Below are 22,423 nucleotides of genomic sequence, written 5' to 3'. Positions count from 1 at the left end.
CCTCAAAAATATATTTTCTATCTGGAAATTAACTACGCTGAACAAAATGGCTACTCAAAATTTTGATTGGATGTGTTTGGGGAAATGATGGGCGTGTGGGGGGGGGGGGGGCTTGTTGCCCTCCAAACGCTTTTGACTATTAAAAAGGGCACTAACCCTTTTTATTTCCAAAAAATGAGCCTTTTTTGAAGTTTCTACGACAAAGCCTTCTATAAAAACCTTATATGCCCCCAGGGCATAACTTAAAAACCTTGCCCTGAGGGTAATGGGGGAGTGTCCTCCTAAAAAACATATTTTCTATGTGGAAATCAACAACACTCAACAAAATGGCTATCTCAAAATTTTGATTGGAGATGTGTTTGGGGGAATAATGGGCGTGGCAACGGCTATTTGCCCTCCAATCATTTTCGACTATTAAAAAGGGCCCTAGAACTCTGGATTTCCAATCGAATCAGTCCCTTTTGAAGTCTCTACGACGACCCCTTCCATATGAAGTGCCCTGCTCTAAAGTAAAAAAATAATATATGGTACATACATTGTTCTTATATGCCCTCAGGGAATAACTTAAAACCCTTGCCCCGAGGATTATGTGGGAGTGTTCTCCTCAAAAATATATTTTCTATCTGGAAATCAACTACGCCGAACAAAATGGCTGTCTCAAAATTTTGATTGGATGTGTTTTGGGGAATGATGGGCGTGGGGGTGGGGGGGGGGAGCAATTTGCCCTTCAATCACTTTCGACTATTAAAAAGGACACTAGCCACCCCAATTTCCAATCAAATGAGCCCTTTTCGAAGTTTCTACGACAACTCCTTCGATACGTAGTGCCTGTCGAAGAAAGAACAAGAAGAAGGAAAAAAACACATTGTGGCCACATCGTTCTTTACTTAGGCAGCGCTAATGCGCTGCCTATGATTCTGATTAGCAGTTTCAAGCGTTATAGGGTACCGCCTTATTGGGCCTAAATTAGCTGCTAGACATAATGCATCTGTCTTTTTTTTTAAGCTTTTTTCGGCTTCCCAGCTACAGCAAAATTCTTTTGACTGTAATCAAGAATCAATTGTTGATCAGAAGAGGAATGCTTGTTGCAGAAGGAAGGTTTTTTTGGGGTTCAAAAACAGCACAAATACTTTTGGATTTTTTTTGTCGTTAACAAGTATTTTTTTTTTTTTATGACGGAAGTTTCTTTGCCGATGGAAGGCTTTTTTTATGGGATCCAGCATACACGAAAAAAAGAAAAGTTGTTTACTGTTACTAAGAAACAGTTGTTTATTAGGAAATAGAAGCTTGCTGCAGACGGAAGATTATGTTTCGGCATTCAAGATACAACAAAATAATTTAGGGTTTTTTGATTGTCAATAAGAAGTAGTTTTGTTTAAAGACGAAAGCCTTAATCCAGAAGGAATGTTCTTTTTTTGCAATAGATCCGAACTACGACAAAATAGTTTCAAGTTGTTTTTACATACTAAGAAGCAATTGTTTCTCGGGATATGGAAGGCCTGTTGTAGATGGAAGGCTGTTTTTAGCCATATAAGATGCGACCAAAATAATTTTGATATAGAAACCCCAATTTGCACCTGTTTGTGTAAGAAAACAGATTGAACCAGTTTACAACATTTGTTTTGTTTATATTGATGAGAGGTTAATTTAACTTTTGCAAAAAAAGCACATTTCGCCCGTTGAATTTTTAGGGCTAGGACATTGGTCTTACAAACGTCTAAGATTCTAGGAACACAAGCTCAGACGTTTAGGATTACGTGTTGGCCTTGCAGTTCTATTATCTTCCGTTCTCAAAACATGGTCTTCTAGGATGATACTCGTTATACAAGGTTGGCAAGCCATTTTTAGGGTTTTCGACATTTGAAACTCGATCTGTTCGGTGTAGGTTCAAATTTCTTATGAGACGTATATTTTTAAAGGCCGGATAGGATCGACTGTACATTGTCATTGAAGAATCCAAGTTAAGTACCCAGTTTGAAGGCGCTCAATTCCCAGATCTTTTTCATTCTATAAAATTCCGCTTGCTTTGCCTTTTAGAGATGCTACATTTTTCTATTAGTATTTTCGCCTAAAAGCAGATCAGAGCAGTGTTACCACCCCTAGTGATTTATCACTATTTATAGTGATTTTTTATATTGCCTAAACAAAAAAAAATCACCAATTCAGCACATAAATCACTAGATTACTGAAAAAAAATCAATAAATCAAACAAAACCACTGAAATCTAGTGTTTTTTTTTCACAACCGAGTGGCAACCTTGGACCAGACATCCACTCTTAATCTTGTCACACAATATGAAAAGTCGGATTTCTAGGAACACTTCCGAGTATAGTCTTGAATTGAATCAAAGCTTGAATTTAATATCTTTGTCTTTCTGTTTTAAATTCGAGAACAATAGTTTAGTTTTGAGAATTTCTAACAATTGACACTTCCGATTCCCATCTAAAGCTAAATGAGGAACTTGCTAATTTTTATACTAGCTGAAAAATATACGATTTCTGAGAATTCTTCTAAATTTAGTAAAGAAATTATTAACACTTCGCAAGAGTCCTATCTCGGAGGGAATCAATTTGTTTTATATTTATCTCTTAGCTTTTCTGCTTAAATTTTAGAACTTTAACATGGTTTTCAGAATGACTCACGAATGTCATCCATACAAATGACACCTGACAGGGGCAAAATAAGTATTCCAAATTTTTTGAACTTCATAATAAATATGCTACACATAAGAATTTGTCTAAAAACCGCTTATATAATTTCTTGAATGACGCTCAGTTTTGAGAATAAATTATAATTTGACATTCCCTAATTCGGTTGAAAGCTAAACGATGAACTTACTAATTTCTTCGCTTTTCAAGAAATAAATTATTACAGAATTCATCTGCATTCTAGAAACAATTGTTATTAATTACTTAAAATAGACTTTGCTCCAGAATCGTATCTTAAGGGTTGGATTCAGTGTCTTAAGTTTATTTTTTTGTGTGTTTTGATCAATGGTTTAGTTTTAGAAATCAAAATACAGGAATATGTGCCTTTGATGAATAAAACTTAATATATTAAGAGCAGTAAATAATTAGAAAGATATAAATATTAAACCATTTTTAAACTATCCGAGTAGCCCTTGGTAGCGTAATTTAAAAAGATAGCCCTTTTTTCGGTCTTACGAAAAAAGCTTTAAATTTTTATTTATGTTCATTTCTTTTGCGTTTTTACGAGTTAGACGAGCATTTTTGGGAGGAGGGGTTCAACCCAAAAAATCAAAACTTAATAAAAAAGATTTAAACGTAAAATATGTTGGGTCAAAGTTAAACGTAATTTTTTGTGTGTATGACGTTTTTGTGTGACGAGTTTGTAAGACGTGTTTTTATGACATGTATGTATGACGTGTGTGTATGACTTGTGTATATGACGTGTGTGTGTGTATGTGTGTGTGTGTGTGTGTGTATGAATGTGTGTGTAAGTGTGTTTTTGAGGAGGACACTCCCCTGCAACCCTCGGGGCAAGGGTTTTAAGTTATGCCCTGGGTGCAAATAAGGTATTTATAGAAGGCGTTGTCGTAGAAACTTCAAAACAGGCTCATTCGATTGGAAATTCAAAGGGCTAGGGCCCTTTTAATAGTCGAAAGTGATTGGAGGGCAACTACCCCCCCCCCCCACATGCCCTTCATTTCCCCCAAAAACATCCAATCAAAATTTTGAGATAGCCATTTTGTTCAACGTAGTTGATTTCCAGATAGGAAATATGTTTTTGAGGAGGACACTCCCCCACAACCATCGGGGCAAGGCTTGTATGTTATGCCCTGGGGGCATATAAGGTTTTTATAGAAGGCGTTGTCTTAGAAACTTCACAAAAGGCCCCCCCCCTGAAATGTTTGTCTGACTCGTAAAAACGTAACAAAAATGGATATGAACAACATTTTAATGTTTTTTTAAAAGTTTTTTTGTACCAATCTCTTGATTATAATTTTTTTTTTTCTGATAGTAAGGGAGATACCAAAGCCACATGGCAGGTTATTAATGAGTTTATGGGAAATCAGAAAAGTAGTCAGTCGCCTTGCATTGATATAAATGGAAGTGATTTGGGTGATAAAAATGTAGTCGCGAATTATTTAGCCCAGTTTTATTCTCAGGTTGGCTCGTCTGTTCAAGAGAGTGTAAGGTGTGACAGGGAAAATTTTCTTAGCGAGGAATTCGTGGACTCTCATGGAGATACTGTTGAGTTCCAGTTTGAAGAGTGTACAAGTGATGAAGTGATTAAAATAGTGAAAAATATGAAATTGAATTCTGCTCGAATAGATGACATGAATTTGAGAACTTTTGAAGCTGTGTTAATACATATACTACCATGTATTTTTCAAATAATCAACTTATCTATTGTAACGGGGGCCTTTCCAGAAGCATTGAAGCAAGCTAATGTTATCTCGCTTTACAAAGGGGATGCCACGTCAGATGCTGGAAACTGGAGACCAATATCGATACTGCCTTTGTTGTCAAAAATTTTGGAAAAAGTGATTCATCGCCGTCTATACGACATCTCACGAAACATAGCCTACTCAGTGACACCCAATTCGGGTTTCGAAAAGGTCATTCCACTAGTTATGCTGCCATTCATCTTGTTGAGTTTGTAAATAATTGTTTATTCAATGGTAAAATCCCTCTAACACTATTTTTTGATTTTAGGAAAGCATTTGACACGGTAGATTTTAAAATTTTATTGCAAAGATTAGAACGCTTAGGTGTCAAAGGAGTGAGTTTGAAGTGGTTTGAAAGTTATTTGTGTAGAAGGTCTATTAAAGTGATGATTGATGATGTTTTTCTTCCCCTTATCAAGTGTCGTGCGGTGTGCCACAGGGATCGGTCCTTGGTCCACTTCTGTATCTGGTTTATGTGGATACCATGAGGTTTTATCTTCCAGATTTTCGTTTAACTTTCATTCGCTGATGACACTGCAGTTAGGTTTTCTAGTCGTTGTTTGGATAGTCTTGTGTTGAAAGTGAATTGTGTTCTGAGAAATTTCCATGTTTTTACTAGTTTGAGTTTGTTATCAGGAAATGTTACTAAGACTAATTTTATTGTATATTCTAGAGTAGGCAATCCCAGTGATATTGATGGTAAAATTCTGTTTAATAATAAGCCTGTAGTTCAAGTTCAAGAAGACAGGTATTTAGGTTTTTACATTGATTGTAATTTTTCGTGGAAACGCCACAGTGATGTTGTTGCCACAAAGGTTGCACGTGGCCTATGAGTGATTCGTCGTTTAAAAAAAATTTTACCTCAGAGAGTTTTATTGCTTTTATACCATGCTTTGATTCACCCATATGCTTCGTATGGATGCATGTTATGGGCAAGTAATTTTTATGGGAATTTTAAACGTGTTCAGACTCTTCAAAATAAAGCGATGTGTCTTATTGGCGGGTATGTTAAAGGTATACATAACACTTAAGCTTGGTTCTAGAATTTGCAAGTGTTAAATGTAGGACAGCTACGGGACTACCAAATAGGAATCTTTGTCTATCAATGCTGGAATGATTTTAGTCCAGAGGTTTTTCGTGATTATTTTACTGACAATAGGTCTTTGCACCATTATGAAACTCGTCATGCTAGTGACTTCATTGTTCCGAATAGAAGTGGAACCAGGGCCGGTTTCCATAATAGATTTTCAGGACCTAATGTGTGGAACTCTGTTCCAGAGAGCATTCGGGCGGCTGAGCACCTGGGGTTATTTAAAAAGAAATTGAAAAAATATTTGTTAGGTCAAGGTTCTTATTTTTTTTTTTTTTATTATTATTATTTATCTTTATTATTATTATTATTATTATTTAAATGAATTGATGAGAGATTATTTTTTTCTTTTCTTTTCTTTCTTTTTTTAGTATTTTTTTTATTATTATTATTATTTTTTTTTTTTGTTCCTTTGTTTATAGTTAATCATTAATTGGTAAATGAGTTGTATATACCCGCCCAATCGCAAGTGATTTTTTGTATCTTTCTTGGGGCGGGTATTGGCATATTAGTTAAATGTATTTTGATGTTAAATAAAATGAATTGAACTGAAAAAAAATTTAACTGACCCAAAATGAGAAATACAATACTTCTAACTTTTAGAACATTAATTGAAACAAACCTATCACATAATTTTGTTGGAGTACTTAAAGTAGTTTAAGTAAGAAGAAGCAATTTTCTTGAATAATTCTCAACTTCGATAATGGTAAATGAACCATGACTTGGTTTCGTAATTCTAAGAAATCTTGTTCAGAGTTCTATCACTTCTCAGCTGAAATAATGCAGTCTACTTGCCGGAAAGCCCTGTGTTTCCTTTTTTCTATAAGAATGAGAGAGAAAGAGAGAGAGAGAGAGAGAGAGAGAGAGAGAGAGAGAGAGAGAGAGAGAGAGAGAGAGAGAGAGAGAGAGAGAGAGAGAGAGAGAGAGAGAGAGAGAGAGAGAGAGAGAGAGAGAGAGAGAGAGAGAGAGAGAGAGAGAGAGAGAGAGAGAGAGAGAGAGAGAGAGAGAGAGAGAGAGAGAGAGAGAGAGAGAGAGAGAGAGAGAGAGAGAGAGAGAGAGAGAGAGAGAGAGAGAGAGAGAGAGAGAGAGAGAGAGAGAGAGAGAGAGAGAGAGAAAGACAGACAGAGAGAGAGAGAGAGGGAAAGAATGAAAGAGAAAGAAAGAAAATAAAAGAAAAAAAAACATGATCAATGGTTGAATCTCAAAATATAATAAAAGGCTGTGGCTGTAGCTTAACTGTTGGAAAATTTGAGATTTGAAAGCCAAGAATCCAGAAACCATGTTGACTTAGACATGGCTTTTGGCCCATGCACCAGCTTAAAGTGTCAACTTGGTGAGACATGTGAGTCAGGGATATCCGTCAGAAATTTTCCTTAACAATTTATATGTATAGGAATGTACCCCAGAATTTGTTCGGGGGGGGGGATGATCCGCACCGCAAAGAAGTACGCGTCAAAGATAAGTAAGATTGATCCTTTCCTCACCATAAACCCCTAAAGCCTAACGCTTATAGACAAAGTTTTGTTTGAAACTTCTGATTTTGGTCTTTAAAATCTCTCTGGAAGTTTCTTCACTTGATTGCAGGCAGCATTTGGCTCAAAGTTTGCCTTGACGAGAATGGCAGGGGCTAGGCTGTTAGTAACCAAAGCAGACTTATTGCTCTTACAGTTAATTTTGTCAACAGTGTTAGCTGTGAACTTACAGTTAATGACTTATGGACTGTACATGATGTTGTTCATCTTCAGTGTCTGAAATTTAAGCCTTCTTGCTTGTTTTGGATCATTGGTGAAGATACGTTTCCGCTATTGGCGATGCCAGTTTCCGCCGAAAGCAAGGAAGGTTGACAATTTTGTTGAACTCTCAGAAAAAAAACTGATAGATATTGATAGGTATCAGAAAGGGCTCTAGGCGTTTACTAGTTTCTTCGTTACTTTAGAAATATATTTGTGCTATAGATTTGTACATTCCGGGGGTGGGGGGAGTATAGCGGGTCTGCATGCAAAATGTGTTTGGTACTATTATTTTGCATATTAAGTAGATAGATAAATAAGTGTATTTTAAAGCCAAATATATGGCCATGAACCCAGTAAAATAACATAAATCTTGTGGTTTGATTTTCATTAAGATTCTATCACTTTTAGGCGGTGTTTCCCCTTTTTTCGAAAATAAGGCACATTTTTTCAGTCTCGTAACTTTTGATCGGTAGGGCTAAACTTGTAGAAACTTATATATTTGAAATCAGCATAAAGATCCGATTCTTTTGATGGATCTACTGGTATCAAAATTCCGTTTTTTTAGAGTTCGGTTACTATTGAGTCGGGGCGCTCCTCACTTACAGTTCGTTACCACGAACTGTTTGATCGCTGATCAAAGTTTATGTTATTTATGCATTTCATTTATGTTATTTTACTGTGTTCTTGGCTGTATATTTGGCTTTAAAATACACTTATTTGTCGGTCTATCAAATATGCAGAATAATTGTACCAAACATATTTTGCATGCCGACCCGCTATACTCCCCCCCTAATATGCAAATCTATAGACCAAATTTCTTTCTAAAGTAACGAAGAAACTAACAAAAAAAGAAAAAAAAACAAAAAACAGTGGGTTCTCGAATTTTACACAGCGTAAACTCGAGTGAGTGGCGCATAATACAAGTACCGAAATTCCGTCCCCCTATGAAAAAAAAACTCAAAATTCTCAAATTTGGAAGGCTTTATTTTCCACGGGGGAATATTTTCCGAGGGGGGGTGTTTTCCGGGGGTATTTTCTGCGAGGGGTATTTTCCACGGGGGGTAATCGTCAGGGGGGGGGGGTAATCGTCAGGGAGGGGGTAATCGTCAGAGGGGGGGGGGTAAACGCCGGCCACCATCAGAAAGACATATGATAGGTTTATGCAACAATTAGTTTAACAATAAATTTAAACACTAACAGAAAATGTATCACAATATATTCCTTGCGAGAATCTATGGCTGGCAATGCAGGCTCTGTTTGAGAAATACAGACAGGCACACACTAAAAAAAAGAAAATGACGAAGGTTAGGAGTTTTGATACTATTTCGAAGAGTTTTATAATGGAGCTACTACTAACATTAATGAGATCAGAGCATGATAGCGCCAAAGCACCTACGGTCAACACAGCTACGCACGGTCCTCCTTCATCACAATATACTCATAGCCTCCCTATTTACGACCGCCAAGGACGGTCCTATTTCTTTTAAATCATTTTTTATAACATCCTCCAACCCTAGACGAGGACGACCTGCTTTCCGTTTAGCGCTAGACGGTTGGCTGAAAAGAACAATCTTCGGCAATCTCTCATCCTTCATCCGCACAACCTGCCCTAGCCACCTCAACCTTTCTTTCATTGTAGCCTTAGAGAGCAGTATTGAACCACATTTTTCGTATAGCCTATTGTTTGAAATACGGTGAGTCAGCCGAGTACCCAGAACAATTCTTAAGCAATTTCTCTGGAAAACATCTAGCAAATCTTCATCCGCTTTTCGGAGCGCCCATGCTTCAGAGCCATATTTGACCACTGTCATCACTGTAGCTTCTAATATTCTAATCTTGGTTTGCAGACTTATCTTCCTATTTTTCCAAACTTTTTTTTACTGTGAAAAAACACACTGAGCCTTGGCTATTCTACTTTTGACATCTTCACTGCTCAAACCATCTTTACTAATAATACTACCAAGGTAAGTGAAGCTGTCCACCTGATCAATCTTTTCATAACCCAAAGTCACCTTTTCGTCTTCACTTATTCCTGGCCTTAGTTACTAAGTCTTTTCAACATAAATCTTCAAACCTATTCTAGCACCCTGAACACGCAAAACCTCTTAAAATTCATTCATTTTGCTAACACTGTCATCCAGAATACTTAAATCATCGGCATAATCTAAGTCCAGGAGACTTTTTCCTCCCTATTTGATTCTGTGGTCTCTCATTGCCTTTCCTGTGCTCCTTAAGGCAAAGTCAATCAAAATAATCCAGATAAAGGGGGATAGAATACAACCCTGCTTAATTCCTGATTCAATACAAAACCAGCTGCTTACCTCATTTCCTACCTTAACCGCAGCAGTGTTATTCTCGTACATAGCACTAATACCTTTAATGTATTTGTTTGGTATACCATACAAGGATAAAACCTTTACTAAAGCTCTTCTATCAACAGAATCGAACGCTTGCTCATAATCTATAAAACTGAGGACCAAAGGTGTTTGAAAACTCAGGCACTTCTCAATTATCAAAATTCAAAAATAATTTTCGGAACAGAATAGGCAATTACGCTGCAATAAAAAGTGGTAGGAGAGAAGTAAGCAGAAGAGAGGTGAGAGAGTTGTCTGTAAGAGCCGTGGTACCCGCTGGGCTTGCCCCTTAAATTGCGGGGACAAGGTAGATAGCCTCCAACGCTTCCCTTACTTCTCTCGTAAGTGAATTTCTGCTATTAAAATTTTCGGCTCCCCCAATGGACTGATCTTGGTCTCTGTGTGATTATGTTCTCTACGAAGTATGCTGCCGGATGATACTGGTGCGAAAGAGAGACTGATGCGGAATGCTGTGTCGAATTTCGCAGTAAGGGCGTATAAAGCGGGAAATCAGAGTGCGGATATAATGAGCAAAGCTGCAGAGTTCTTCGAGTTGGATGATATACAGAATGTAAAGAAATTACTGGGGTGTGAGGCAGGCCAGTTAACTAGGCTAACTAGTCGTGATAAACTTACTGACCATATATTCGATATCATAAAAGCACTGAAATACTGCGATGACAACAAAGTCAATTTGCCGTGTTTTGTTATCTATGAGCCTGACGAGGTTCCTATGATTGCCGGAGAAATCTCAGCGACACTGACCAGGAAAGTGAATGAGCTTAGCGCTAGGCTTGACAGTTTTGTGGAATCCATCAATCAGTTCGGACCGGCAGCCTTCTCTGGTCTCCTGCAGACTGTAATAGTGTTGACTTATACAGTCGTGGTGAAGAATCTCCTAAAAGGACTGGACGATCCTGTTTCACGAAAGAATTATCTCTATAAAGTATGTGGAAGCAACTGTGGAAATATTGTGGAACTGAAAACTCGCAAAACCGACTGGAAAATGGTTCTGAACGATCAAGAGGCTGCGAAATAAGTTGCACAGGCTATTTCTAAGTCCGACTCAACTATTAAAGCAAAAGTATCCAGTCCTGCGTTCTTTGGCATAATCAGGCACGTACCCACCAGCGTTAGTTAGGAGGATCTTTGTGGTCTTGTGAATAATTGTGCTGAGGCCTCTCAAATCGGTAAAACGAGATCATTCAGACTGAAATTTGTGACCAAGCAACATCTAGCCTCCGTGATGAAATCTCCGCTTATTATAGGCTACGAACGAATTCCAGTCGAGGACTTTCATTTTCTTCCGAGGTGTTGCTATAAGTGTCAGGCCTATCGGCATATTGCAAAGGACTGCTCTAATAAAGCAAGATGCTGAAACTGCGGAGGAGGCCACACTAATTCTAAAGACACCCCGTGCCAGAACCAGCTGAAGTGCGCCCTCTGTGGCTCCAATAAGCACCCCTGCTACAGTTTCAGTTGTCCAGAAGCCAAAAAGGCCCTATCTAAGCAATGACTAGCTCCAGCACTCTGAAAATAGTGACGTGGAACATAAATGGTGGAGTACTATCTAAATTACCGCTTTTAGAAAACCTTGCTAACAAATTTGACAGTTTGTGCGTGCAGGAACATTTCCTGTTGGCTGAGGGACTCCTGCTCTTACAACTAAACGAAAATGTAAATGTGTTTGGCATTCCTTCTAGGAGGTCAGGAAGAGGTCGTCCCTCTGGTGGTGTTGCTATCATTGTCCGTGCCTCGCTTCGTGCCTCGACGTTTAAAGAAGCGGACTTTTATATTGCAGTGAAAATTGAAAATACTGTTGTGCTCTCATTCTATATGCCAACGTACTACAGGAATGTCCAATCGGACAATAAGTTTAATACTGCTTGTGGAAAAGTAGCCGCTGTTGCTACATTATGCGCGGCGGAAAACTTTCATTTATTATTACCGGAGATATGAACTCTAACCTCTCTGATGCTAATGATCCGAGAGGTCAAATCCTGCTCGATGCCTGCCCAAGTCTGCGGGTACTGAGAAACAGAGTACACTTCACATATGTGCATAATTCCGGTTCTTTGTCCTCGCTTGACTTTCTGCTCTGCTCTCCCGACTTGAGGACTCACGGTGACTGTGAGGTTGATAGCGACTTCTGTGTTTCTGATCACCTTCCAGTGGCTAATACCTTTATTGTTAATGACCTCCTGAATAATACCCCAAATGATGCTCCAAAGGAGAAAAAGTGGTTCCAGAAGACTGAATGGCAAAAAGCTAATTTAGCCATGTTCAGGTCTGTGTGTGGCGGAATCCTGGAAAAGATTAAAGTCCCTTTCCAGCTACTACTCCAAAGCTCTCCGATTGCATTTGATGAGAAACAAATACTTCTAAATATCTACTGTAGTGAAATAACTCACGCCTTTCGCTGTGTAGAAAAAAACGCGGGCCCTAGTCGTAAAATGAGAATTGGGTCAGAAGTTCCAGGATGGTCGGAAAACCCAGCTTTTGTTAATGCGTGTCAACAAGCTAAAGCGTGGTATAGTGTGTGGATTGATTCGGGCCGTCCTAAACAAGGCGTTGTAAACAGTGTTCGATTGTATACAGAGCAGCAGTTCGCTATTAGTGAAAGTGAATGGAATAGTTATTTCACAAGCGAGTTTGCTGCACCTGATCCTGAATTGGAGTGCAAGTTTGAGAGAGATCTTGATCTCTGTTTAGAATCTTTGGAACTGGATCTTGGCCACGTAGTGAGTGTGTCGGATGTTCGTTCGGCTATCCGTAAACTAAAAAAGAAGTAGTCTAAAGGAGTTGATAATATTTGTGGCATGCGTATAATTCTCAGCAATGAACCATTAACAGTGCATCTACCATTTAGGCTCCAAAGGATTTTTAGCTTTGATAGATGGTGAGAAATTTTTTGTACTGGTTTAATTCCCCCTGTCAACAACAAAGGTAAAAACCCATCTGAATATTTTTTTTACTGCTCAATAATCATTGCTCCCTTGTTGTTTAAATTGATGGATTTATTATTTATTGAGGAGATAAAGTATGTTTTTAGTACGCCAGATTCGCAGTGCGGTTTCAAAAGAAATATTAGCCGCGAGCACGTTCATAGCCTATTGTCTAATGTTTTGTTGGATGCAGATGCTAAAGGAGAAACCGTGGTACTTGCAGGCCACGACGTCCGCGGCGCTTTTGATTCGGGTATCCATGCACAACTGCTTGTCTCTGCGTTTAAGAGAGGTCTTGACAGATCTATGATTGCTACTTATAGGAACATGTATTTTAAGTTGTAGGTTAGAGTAAGGGTACTAAAAACCAGAGCCCGACAGTATCCGATTTCCTCATACCAGTACGAAAAGGCATTCGCCAAGGGGCTTTATCATCACCGCCTCTTTATAATAACACTATCATCGAGGCTCAGATGACGGTGAAAACGTGCTTTATTTTTGTGGAATTGATTTGTCTCTTGTTAATTATGCCGACGATATTTTAAATCTGAGTAGATCCGTCAGTGGCATAGAAAGTAATTTCAGAGTTTTGTCTAATGAATATGCTAACATAGGCCTAGAATTCAACTCCAGCAAAATCGAGGTGGTCATCTTTAATTGTCGTAAGAAAGAGTTGGCGCCTGTCATATTTGCACTAGGTAGTAATACTGTTACTGCATCAGCATCAATGACTTACCTTGGTTTGCCAATTGGGTCTAATCTTAAAGCTACCCGATCTTGTCTAATAAATGATATCAAACTGGAAGTCCAAAAAGCGAGTGAGATGATTTTGTAATTCAAACACCTAATAACCGCAACATTCTAGCACAGATCTTCAATTCCTTTGCCATCCCTCATATATTAACTTTGTCACCTTTCTGGTCTTTGTTTAGTTTTGAGGATAAGAAAAGAATCTGTATAGTGTTCTATAAGTTAGCAAAATATCTGCTTAGCCTTCCCCCCTGGCGAAGAAACCGCCAGATTTCAGCACGTTACGGACTCGATGACCCCTTCGTCGTGATCGCGACCAGGAGGGAAAAGTTCCTGAAGTCTTTAGACCCAACGTATAGTATGTTTGAAGCCTTAGTCAGTAATGTGTAATGGTTGTCTTTTTATGTAAATAGTTTCGCCATCGATTTTCCGTTGTTTTTTTAGTTATTGAAGTATTAATTTAAGTTGTTCGTTTGTTCAATGTGTTTTGTTGTTTATATTTTGTTTTGTTGTTGTTCGTTTTGTTGTTTATATTGGTTATAACTAGATTGTTATACCTACAAAATTGCAAAAGTCTGTATCCATTACTGTTTTCTTTTCCTACACCAAATTTACCTAGGCTAGGGTACCATATATCCCTATTTCTACCAACCTGTTATACCTACAAAATTGCAAAAGTCTGTATCCATTACTGTTTTCTTTTCCTACACCAAATTTACCTAGGCTAGGGTACCATATATCCCTATTTCTACCAACCTGGGCGTTAAAATCTCCCAGTAAAAACCTCATATTTCTACCTGGAACTCTGTCTATTTACTTCTGTAACTGTAAGTAAAATTCATCTGAGTCACTAGTATCTCCGTCAGTCGGGTCTACAGGGGCATATACTACTATAACTGATACTCTGAAGTTTTTTGTCATAAAATGAGCAATTAATATTCTATTATTAATACCTTCCCACCCTAAACAAGACTAAGCAGCTTCCTTATTCATCATGAGCCCTACTCCCTGTCTATGTACCCCATCCTTCCTACCTGAGTAAACAAATTCTATATCATCTAATTTCATGCTCCCTACCCCTGGGATATGAGTCTCTAAAACTCCTAATAAGTCCAGTTCAAATCGTCTGAGTTCGTCAGTCAAAATGTCGATACGATAGTCATTTTTTAACGTTGTAACATTCCAAGTTCCAATTTTCATGTTCTTTAATTGATTGAAATTATTTTCGCCTCAGGGAAAGCAATGATCCCGGATACCAGTGCAGGACGGGGATCACATATCTTCTCAGGTCTACACCGAAGTGCTTAAGCCGGCTTAGAACCGGACAGCAAGAAGTCCCTGGGACCTCCATGAATGGGGGCTTTGTGCAATCCAGGGCCCATCTTGGTCGCAACAGGGTTTTCAGCACTTGGCGATGCTCTTCTATCAGCAAGAGTCGAAATCCTGCACAGACAATCTCAAGCCTATTATCTCCGACTCATTATATATTCATGCCTACAAATATTATGCTACATTGGGGAGGCATCCCATAATAGGTAAATTAGCCTGCAAAAGGTTTTTCAGCCTGAAAACGCACGTCAAAACATACCAAGTCCAGAAGAACTATCCATTATTCCGAATCCCTTGCGAATGCTGTGTCGTTTACTAGGCTATAATTTCCACGAGGGGCGCCACTCCTCCAGTAGGAATGGATTTACCGCAAGGTCCCCCGTCTTGCAGGAACCCCAAAAGGGTCGAGGCAGCCCTTTGAAGAGCCCTTTGTCCATAGACCTGGGTCTTACGCCTTGCCGCAGGTGTCCTCCTATAAAGGATCCTCCCGCGATGATGTTCTGCATCACCATGCAATTTAACCCATTACTGGGAGAAGGCTTGTAACTCCTGGGACTTGTGGACAAACCAGTGGGCCCTTTTCAGTGTACATTTGAGGGGCCTTCTTCCGCCTCCGCCTGTATTTACGACCCCGGGCGAGGGTGCCCCAGTTTCTATTATGGACCCCCAGGGACAAGGTTCCCTCTTGGCCCGTGCCTCCTCTGGAGGTACCCTACATATCTGTAGGGTGTTCCCCTATCGACACCTGGGGACACGTTTAATTGCCTGGGGGAGGTCAACTAATATCTAGCCTAATTTATTGATTCACTTCAACATTAGCTTGTAAAACTAATGTAAGATTAATGTCTAGCCTAATTTATTGATTAACTTCAACATTAGCTTGCATAAATAATTTAAAACCAATAAATAGCCTAATTTGCTGATTCTCTTCAACATTAGCTTGCAAAACTAATGTAAAACTAATATCTAGCCTAATTTAATTATTCACTACAACATTAGCTTGCAAAACTAATGTAAAACTAATATCTAGCCTAGATTTATTGATTCACCTTTGAACTAATTACAAGGGAGTGACCATAGATAAAGATTAGAAACAAAATAGTCCTATAGAACCTCCCTAAACTCATTGAGAGCCCCAGTGAAACGATTTATAGGGCTTTACTCACGTGAAGAATAATACTGTAAAACACCACGAAAATAATTGAAGTTGTTAATTTGTTGCCTTTGGACTTTGGGGTTAGGACTGCCCACCGATTGATTTCAAAGCTACAAATCCGAAAATCACGGGAAATATTAGTTTTATACGATTTTATGTGGTGACGTAAATACAGAAAGTTTACACATTACAAACACAGTTCAATAATTTTATTTCACAAAAAAAATTAGTTTCTATGGTCTAAATGTTCCCTAGTCTCCAGACTCTCCAGAGTATATCTTGATGTTTGATAAACCTATTTTGGAGAATGTTGGCTTGACAGTCTATAAAAAAAAAAAACAAAAAAAACATACACTACAAATAATAACAACAGATTTCGTTTAAATTTTAGTAAAAAGCACCCGGACATCTGAAATGTGTCAAAACCCTAATAGTTGGAAGCAAAGGGGGACTTCGTAACAGTAAAAGGTAATCTTTTACGAATTGTTAAGAAAAGCATTTCTTGTTCACCTAAAATTAAAACAAAGAAAATAAAGACAATCCGTGACGGTACTTGTATGATGTAGCTCCGACCACTCAAGTTGTCCATCCATTGATGCACCTTAAACCAGTTTCTTTCGCAAGTTTCTTTCAGCTTACCGCGGGACAAGACAAAAACAAGTAACAGAATAGATGGGAAATATATAACTTGGGCTATATATTTTCACATTAGGGGTGGGGGTAAAGTATTTGGACAGTGTGAAATTAGAAAACAATTATAGTGTGAAAATAGAACAAATTTGTTTCTACAGTATTATATTTTTATCATACATAGGTATATTTCATTAGGATTAACCTAACTTCACTTCTTGAGTTGCCGGCGGTATACCATACAAGTACCCTCCTGACTATAGAATCGCTAAATAATGAATGGGAAGGGCAGATTACAAGTATGACAAACAAATAAGTATACTGAAAATATAGTTGAAAACAAAGGATATTTCGATAGTAGCCCACATGAATATAAACAGAGTCATAGTCTGTGTATGCCATGGTTTAAGTGTGGAGCTGTCTCTTCAGCCACAGTGGGAAGATGTTATGATTGCAGCTCAGTCCCGAGATGTCTGGCGAGGCTTCGTAGACGACCTATGCGCCATTCCTGGCTCTGGAGGGTCTAAGACTAAGACATAGTCCTCAGTCTGGTTATAGTCCTCTTTGTGGTTAATGCACACTAGTTTTTGTTTGGCTTGCCATTTGTGCAGCGACTATATCGACTATGCATTTTTCTTCTTTTTTTATTTCGAGTTTACCTGCGTTTTCGAATACTAACTCAGTTTAATGGTTTACGTGTCTTGAAACATTAAAAGCTATAAATAACTTTATAGTAGTTGTCTTGATCTACGGTTTAAAACTACTGATTACTAAAGGTTCCTATGTTCGAACTTCCTTAAACGGGATTTTTTTTTAGCATCTTCCGTAAATATGACAAGTTATGCTAGCCCATCTGGGTAATAGTAGAATTTTGTAGAGACAGCGTGAAAAGAAAATCTGTAAAAACAGTTTTTGCATGATACGTCCCCCCCCCCCAAAAAAAAAAATCTTTTTTTTTTGCGGCTTTTGAGGAACCTGGACCTGGTCTTCATCTGATGTATGCCAATTATGCGAGTGGAGAGACTGATGGATAATAGGTGCTTGCTTTACGGTATCAAGTTGCAGTCATATTGCAAATGCATTCCGGTATACAGTATTTCTATATCTGCTGGAAATTAGAAAACCTGGACAATTTGGTGCAAATTAAGGGGGATAACCGTATAACACACTAACTGAGTGGTTGTCAAGGCTGACTTGCACTTGACTTACACTGGCACGCTGGAATGCACTTGGACTGCAATTAGAACCAGCGCTAGCTGAGCGGATGGCACGCTGGATTTTTAATCTCATGTCTTTTGAAACGGGGATTCGAATCCTGGTGCAACCAATCTTTTAGCTTGGGATGGGGGCCAGTGATGTTACTCTGCAAGCTCAGATTCCATGTAAGGCATCTGAGCTGGCCCTGCTGAAAGTAAAATTACATTATTATTAGGTCGTGATAGAATATTTTCAAAATGGAGGGAGAAGTTTGCCATATTTTTAAACAACAAGTCCTTTGTGCTAATAACCTGCAACTATTCATCACCCTTATTAATTGGGCAGTCCTGGCAAGCATTTATTTACATGCTCTGATATGCCATCATTTTTGTTTAAAAAATTTCCATAGAAAAATGGGATGTTCAGTAATGATATATATAAACCATTACCAGAATTTTTACTATTGAAAAATTCTCGATTAGAGTTCTACTAAGTTCATTTTGACTTAGATACTAATAATGCTGAGTTGAAAATTCATTTGGATTTCCCTAACCGTGACACTTTCCATTTTCCATTATCTTCACAGATGGAATAATGTAGTCTACTTGCCAGGAAAGTCCCGTGTTTCTCTTTTATGTCAGGAATCAAGGGAAAAATCATAATCAATGGTTGAGTTAAGTTTGAGGAAAGAACAGAGCATTATAGCTTTAATATAGGAAAAACCCGAGTTTGAAAGCCAACATCTCGGGAACTTGTCGTAGACGTGGTATGATGCCCATTCACCCACATTTTAGAGGGGGGGGTACCCTCAGGTCGGATTGGTGCACCAGCCTTTTACTTGATGCCCTGTTGTGCCAAGTTGATGTGTCAAACATTCGTTTAATAATTCCAAAATTTATTAATTATATATATGAAGCACTGTACATACATTTATACAGTAGAATCATTCCCTATTTCAACCACTATGCAAAGCCGAACCAGGATACAAGTGCTTCGGAGAACGTAGGAACATAAGTGACATTATATTTTTTCACGGATAGACGAGTCAGTTTTCTCTTGAACGCGAAACTTGGCTTCACCGTTGTAACACTAAATTTCAAAGAATCTAATTTTAAATTAATTTATTCCAGTACATATATAAAAATCGGTAATTAGTAGTGTAATGTTATTATTAGACGTTTTTTAGAAATTACAAGTAGGTTTCAAAGTCTCGAGTTGGTTTCAAAGGCATTTGAGAAAGTTTCTGCCAAACCAAAGTATAATCATCTACTGAACAATTACTGACAAAACTCTCCAAAGTGACCCCGCGTACCTCAGCGCCTCTAGACGCAAAATGTTGTACTACTTAATCGCTCCGAGCCAAAGTACTTTGCTCCCAGCCAATAAATTATCCCAACCAATCGCCCCAGCCAATAGAGCGTGATTCAGGCGACGAGTTACCCGGAAATTTGTATTGAATTGTGTAACTAAGGGTCTTAAAAATAACCTAAGGGTCTGTGTAAATTGTGTAAACAAAGGGTCACTTTTTGTGTGTGGAGAGGATAGGTTTTGTCAGTACTTGTTCAGTAGATGATTATACTTTGTGCCAAACTACGTGTTCGAGGGTAATATACATTGAATTGTTGATGGACGAGGACGAGCGAGGATATGGGCGGAGCTTTTATACGCGCCAAGATTGTAGTAGCCAAATAGTAATGAGTCGTGATTATATTGTATATAATTTATATGCAGTGATACGAGTATGAAGGTAGAAATGATTATTTTCTGGCACAAAAGAAACTGTTGTTGGTACTTTTCTCTTCTCCGAGATTTCAAATAGATTAAGATATAACATTTCTTTCAGTATATAATATTGCAAGATAGGTGTTCGCGGCTGGTAGGCTACTCTTTTTTTGGGTTCTGTTCTTCCTTTCATCTCGCTTGCTACGATTGTTTTTAGTCTCAGTCATGTAATGAGGGGGATTGTTTGGTCTTGTCCACAGTAACAAATTTATATTGCACAGCAACAAATTGCACAAAAGTGTCCTGGAACGATTGGGACCTTTTTCTGATACCATCAGACTTTGTGGTTATTCGATTACTATCAAGAGTCAGCAAATGCAGCCACCGTCTTTTTTATTATTAAATAAAAAAACAAGTTTGGTAGCTGAAAGTAAGAAGCAACATTAAAAATTAAAACGCACAGAAATTATTACGTATATAAAGGGGCTTGCCCCCTCCTCAACACCTCGCTCTTTACGCTAAAGTTTTTAGTACTTTTAAAAAATAGTCTTATTGTTCTAATTAAATAGCCTTTGTGTTTCAGGAGTCAATCTTAAAGAATTGGGACAAAATTCAAACTTTAGCGTAAAGAGCAAGGTGTTGAGGAGGAGACAACCCCCTTTATATACGTAATAATTTCTGTTTGTTTTATGTTTTAATCTTGCTCCTTACTTTCAGTTGAAAGAACATGTTTTTTATTTAATTTCCGATCGTTTTTTTAATAATGCCAAGAAATTTAGCCTCACCTCCACAGAGAAACCCCCTCCCCACAGAAATATCCTCTAGACACTTTGATCACGGTGAAAATTTACCCCGGACAATTACTCTTAACCACTCCGCGCGTAAAATTGAGACGGAAAGGGGAAAACAAGACATAGGCCTATTCTGGCAAATTCCCCCACTGTATAGTTTTCCCTGACAAGTTCACTCCTTGGAAACTTTCCTCCCCATAGAAAATTCCCCCGTGGAAAAAATCCCAGCAGAAAATTAATCCTCCCTCCACCCGAAAATGTATGCATACATCCCAATAACAAATACTATACGCAAACATTAGGCAAATTTATAATTTAAAGACCTTTCTCCTGGGGCTGTGTGTGTGGAGGGGGGGGCGTCATGTTATACCCCAAGGTAAATTAATTGGGTCTTTCCACTATGGTTAACAAAATGGCTATCTCCAAGTATAAATCAGACGATTCCGGGAAAAAAAGGAGCGGGGAAAAGAGTCTAATGGCCCTCCAATTTTTTTGGTCACTTAAAAAGGGCGCTATAGCTTTCAATTTTCGTTCGAAGGAACCGTCTCCAGATATTCCAGGAGCAATGGGTCGATACGATCACCCCTGAAACCCCCCCCCCCAAAAAAAAAAAAACAACAACAAATAAACACGCATCCGTGATCTTTCTTCTGCCAAAAATTACAAAATTCCACATTTTTGCAGATAGAAGCATGGTACCTCTACAATAGGGTTATCTGATACGCTGAATCTTATGGTGTGATTTTCATTAAGATCACTTGACTTTTAGGGGGTGTTTTCCCTTTTTTTCGAAAATCAGGAAAATTTTCTAAGGCTCGTAACCTTTGATAGGTAAGACTAAACTTAACGAAAGTTATATATTTGAAATCAGGATAAAAAGGAGATTCTTTTGATATGTCATATCTATTGATATTAAAATTCCGTTTTTTAGAGATTCGGTTACTATTGAGCCGGGTCGCTCCTTACAGGGGCGAATCTACAGTATTTTCATTGGGGGGGGGGGTGCAAGAGGGGTCCATATCCAGATATTCAAGGAGCATGGGCTATCTAATAATTTTTCTCCACATTATTGGAGGGGCAACTGCCCCTCCAATTCTCCTAAGAATTCTCCCAATTCTCCTGATTCTCCTAAGAATCAGTATTCTTAGGAATACTGCAGACTTATCGTCCTACCCTCCTAACATAATATGCTTGTGATGGTAGGGCTATGTCCATCTTTTTCAGAGAAAACAGATTATCGTTGTTGAAATTCGATGCAAAGAACAAAAGATTATAAATTGAAGCATGAGAAAACTATTCTTAATATGTAGAGTAAGATGGTTTGGAAAATGTATTGACAACTTTCTAAGGAGTTTTGTCGAGTATTTTGCTATATTTATGGGTGTCACAAGCTGTGTACTTCAAATTTTTGTATTTTTCTTGCGAAACGAAAAAACTACAGATAAAAAAAGACAGTCTTTTACTAGAATATTTATATAGAATGCCATTTTTCTTCAATTTCTCTAGAATCCTTTTTCCAGAATTTTCCGGAATGCGAAGTCTTTTTCATGAATGCAAATATTTGCCTAGAATTCTTTTCACATACTTTTAGAACGACCAATTTTTTTATGTTTTATAAAATTGGCTGATACCGCGTATTATTCTCTCAACGAATGCACTTTTTAGTCTCTTTTTTTTTACGATAGATTATTCCCACATGTATTACGTGTGATACTGTTGGATAAAATGTGTTGGGATATCAACTATTTTCCTATATTCAACCTCTATAGTACTATATTTTACTACTATACTATATTACTATATTTTCAACTATTATAAAGGCGTGAGGACCAGGGACGGATCAAGAGCAAAATTTTGAGAGAAATCTTGGGGGGCGGCTCAATGTGACAAAGGTGCCAATAATCGACCAAATTGACAAATTTATCCTAAATAAATAGTAAAAAAGGAAAAAAAAGGGAAAGAGGGCGCCAGAAAAAACCTTGGGGGGACAAGGCCCCCCCCCTGGATCCGCCAGTGGCGAGGACACCTTTTTGTGCAGAAACACAGTGTTTTAATACTAGGGTAAAAGGGAATTTTGGAATTGCGAAATCTTTTAATTCTTATAAGATCCTTTAAATCCAGTGAAATAATAAGCATAAAATTCTAACTGTAGAGTTTTGGTGGGTATAAGCTCATGCATCAAACTTATATCTGAGTCGTGCATGCGCGCTAAGCATAACGTTTTAAAATTACCATGAATTAAAGAACTGGTGAATTAAATTACTAAAATAAGTTGTTTCTCGGGAGATAAAGGCTGAAACTGACGTTACAGAGTT

At 38.1% G+C, this 22,423-nt stretch overlaps 2 protein-coding genes across 4 annotated transcripts in view; one reads left to right on the top strand and one right to left on the bottom strand.

Annotated features, from left to right (window-relative positions):
- The window catches only part of LOC148947325 (SLIT-ROBO Rho GTPase-activating protein 1-like), a 707,344-nt gene that overhangs the window by 524,038 nt on the left and 160,883 nt on the right, over positions 1-22,423 (top strand). The window lies entirely within an intron of this gene.
- The window catches only part of aus (argus), a 143,957-nt gene continuing 139,290 nt past the window's right edge, over positions 17,757-22,423 (bottom strand). The window contains exon 10 of the mRNA XM_089097123.1: positions 17,757-17,803. Within this exon, the coding sequence (XP_088953249.1) occupies positions 17,757-17,803 (47 nt within the window). The remainder of the gene's footprint in view (positions 17,804-22,423) is intronic.

Source organism: Artemia sp. Qi Xiang Cuo, chromosome 11, assembly GCF_049724085.1.
Source record: "Artemia sp. Qi Xiang Cuo chromosome 11, ASM4972408v1, whole genome shotgun sequence".
Taxonomy (NCBI): domain Eukaryota; kingdom Metazoa; phylum Arthropoda; class Branchiopoda; order Anostraca; family Artemiidae; genus Artemia; species Artemia sp. Qi Xiang Cuo.
This window is presented reverse-complemented; position numbering and strand designations above follow the sequence as displayed.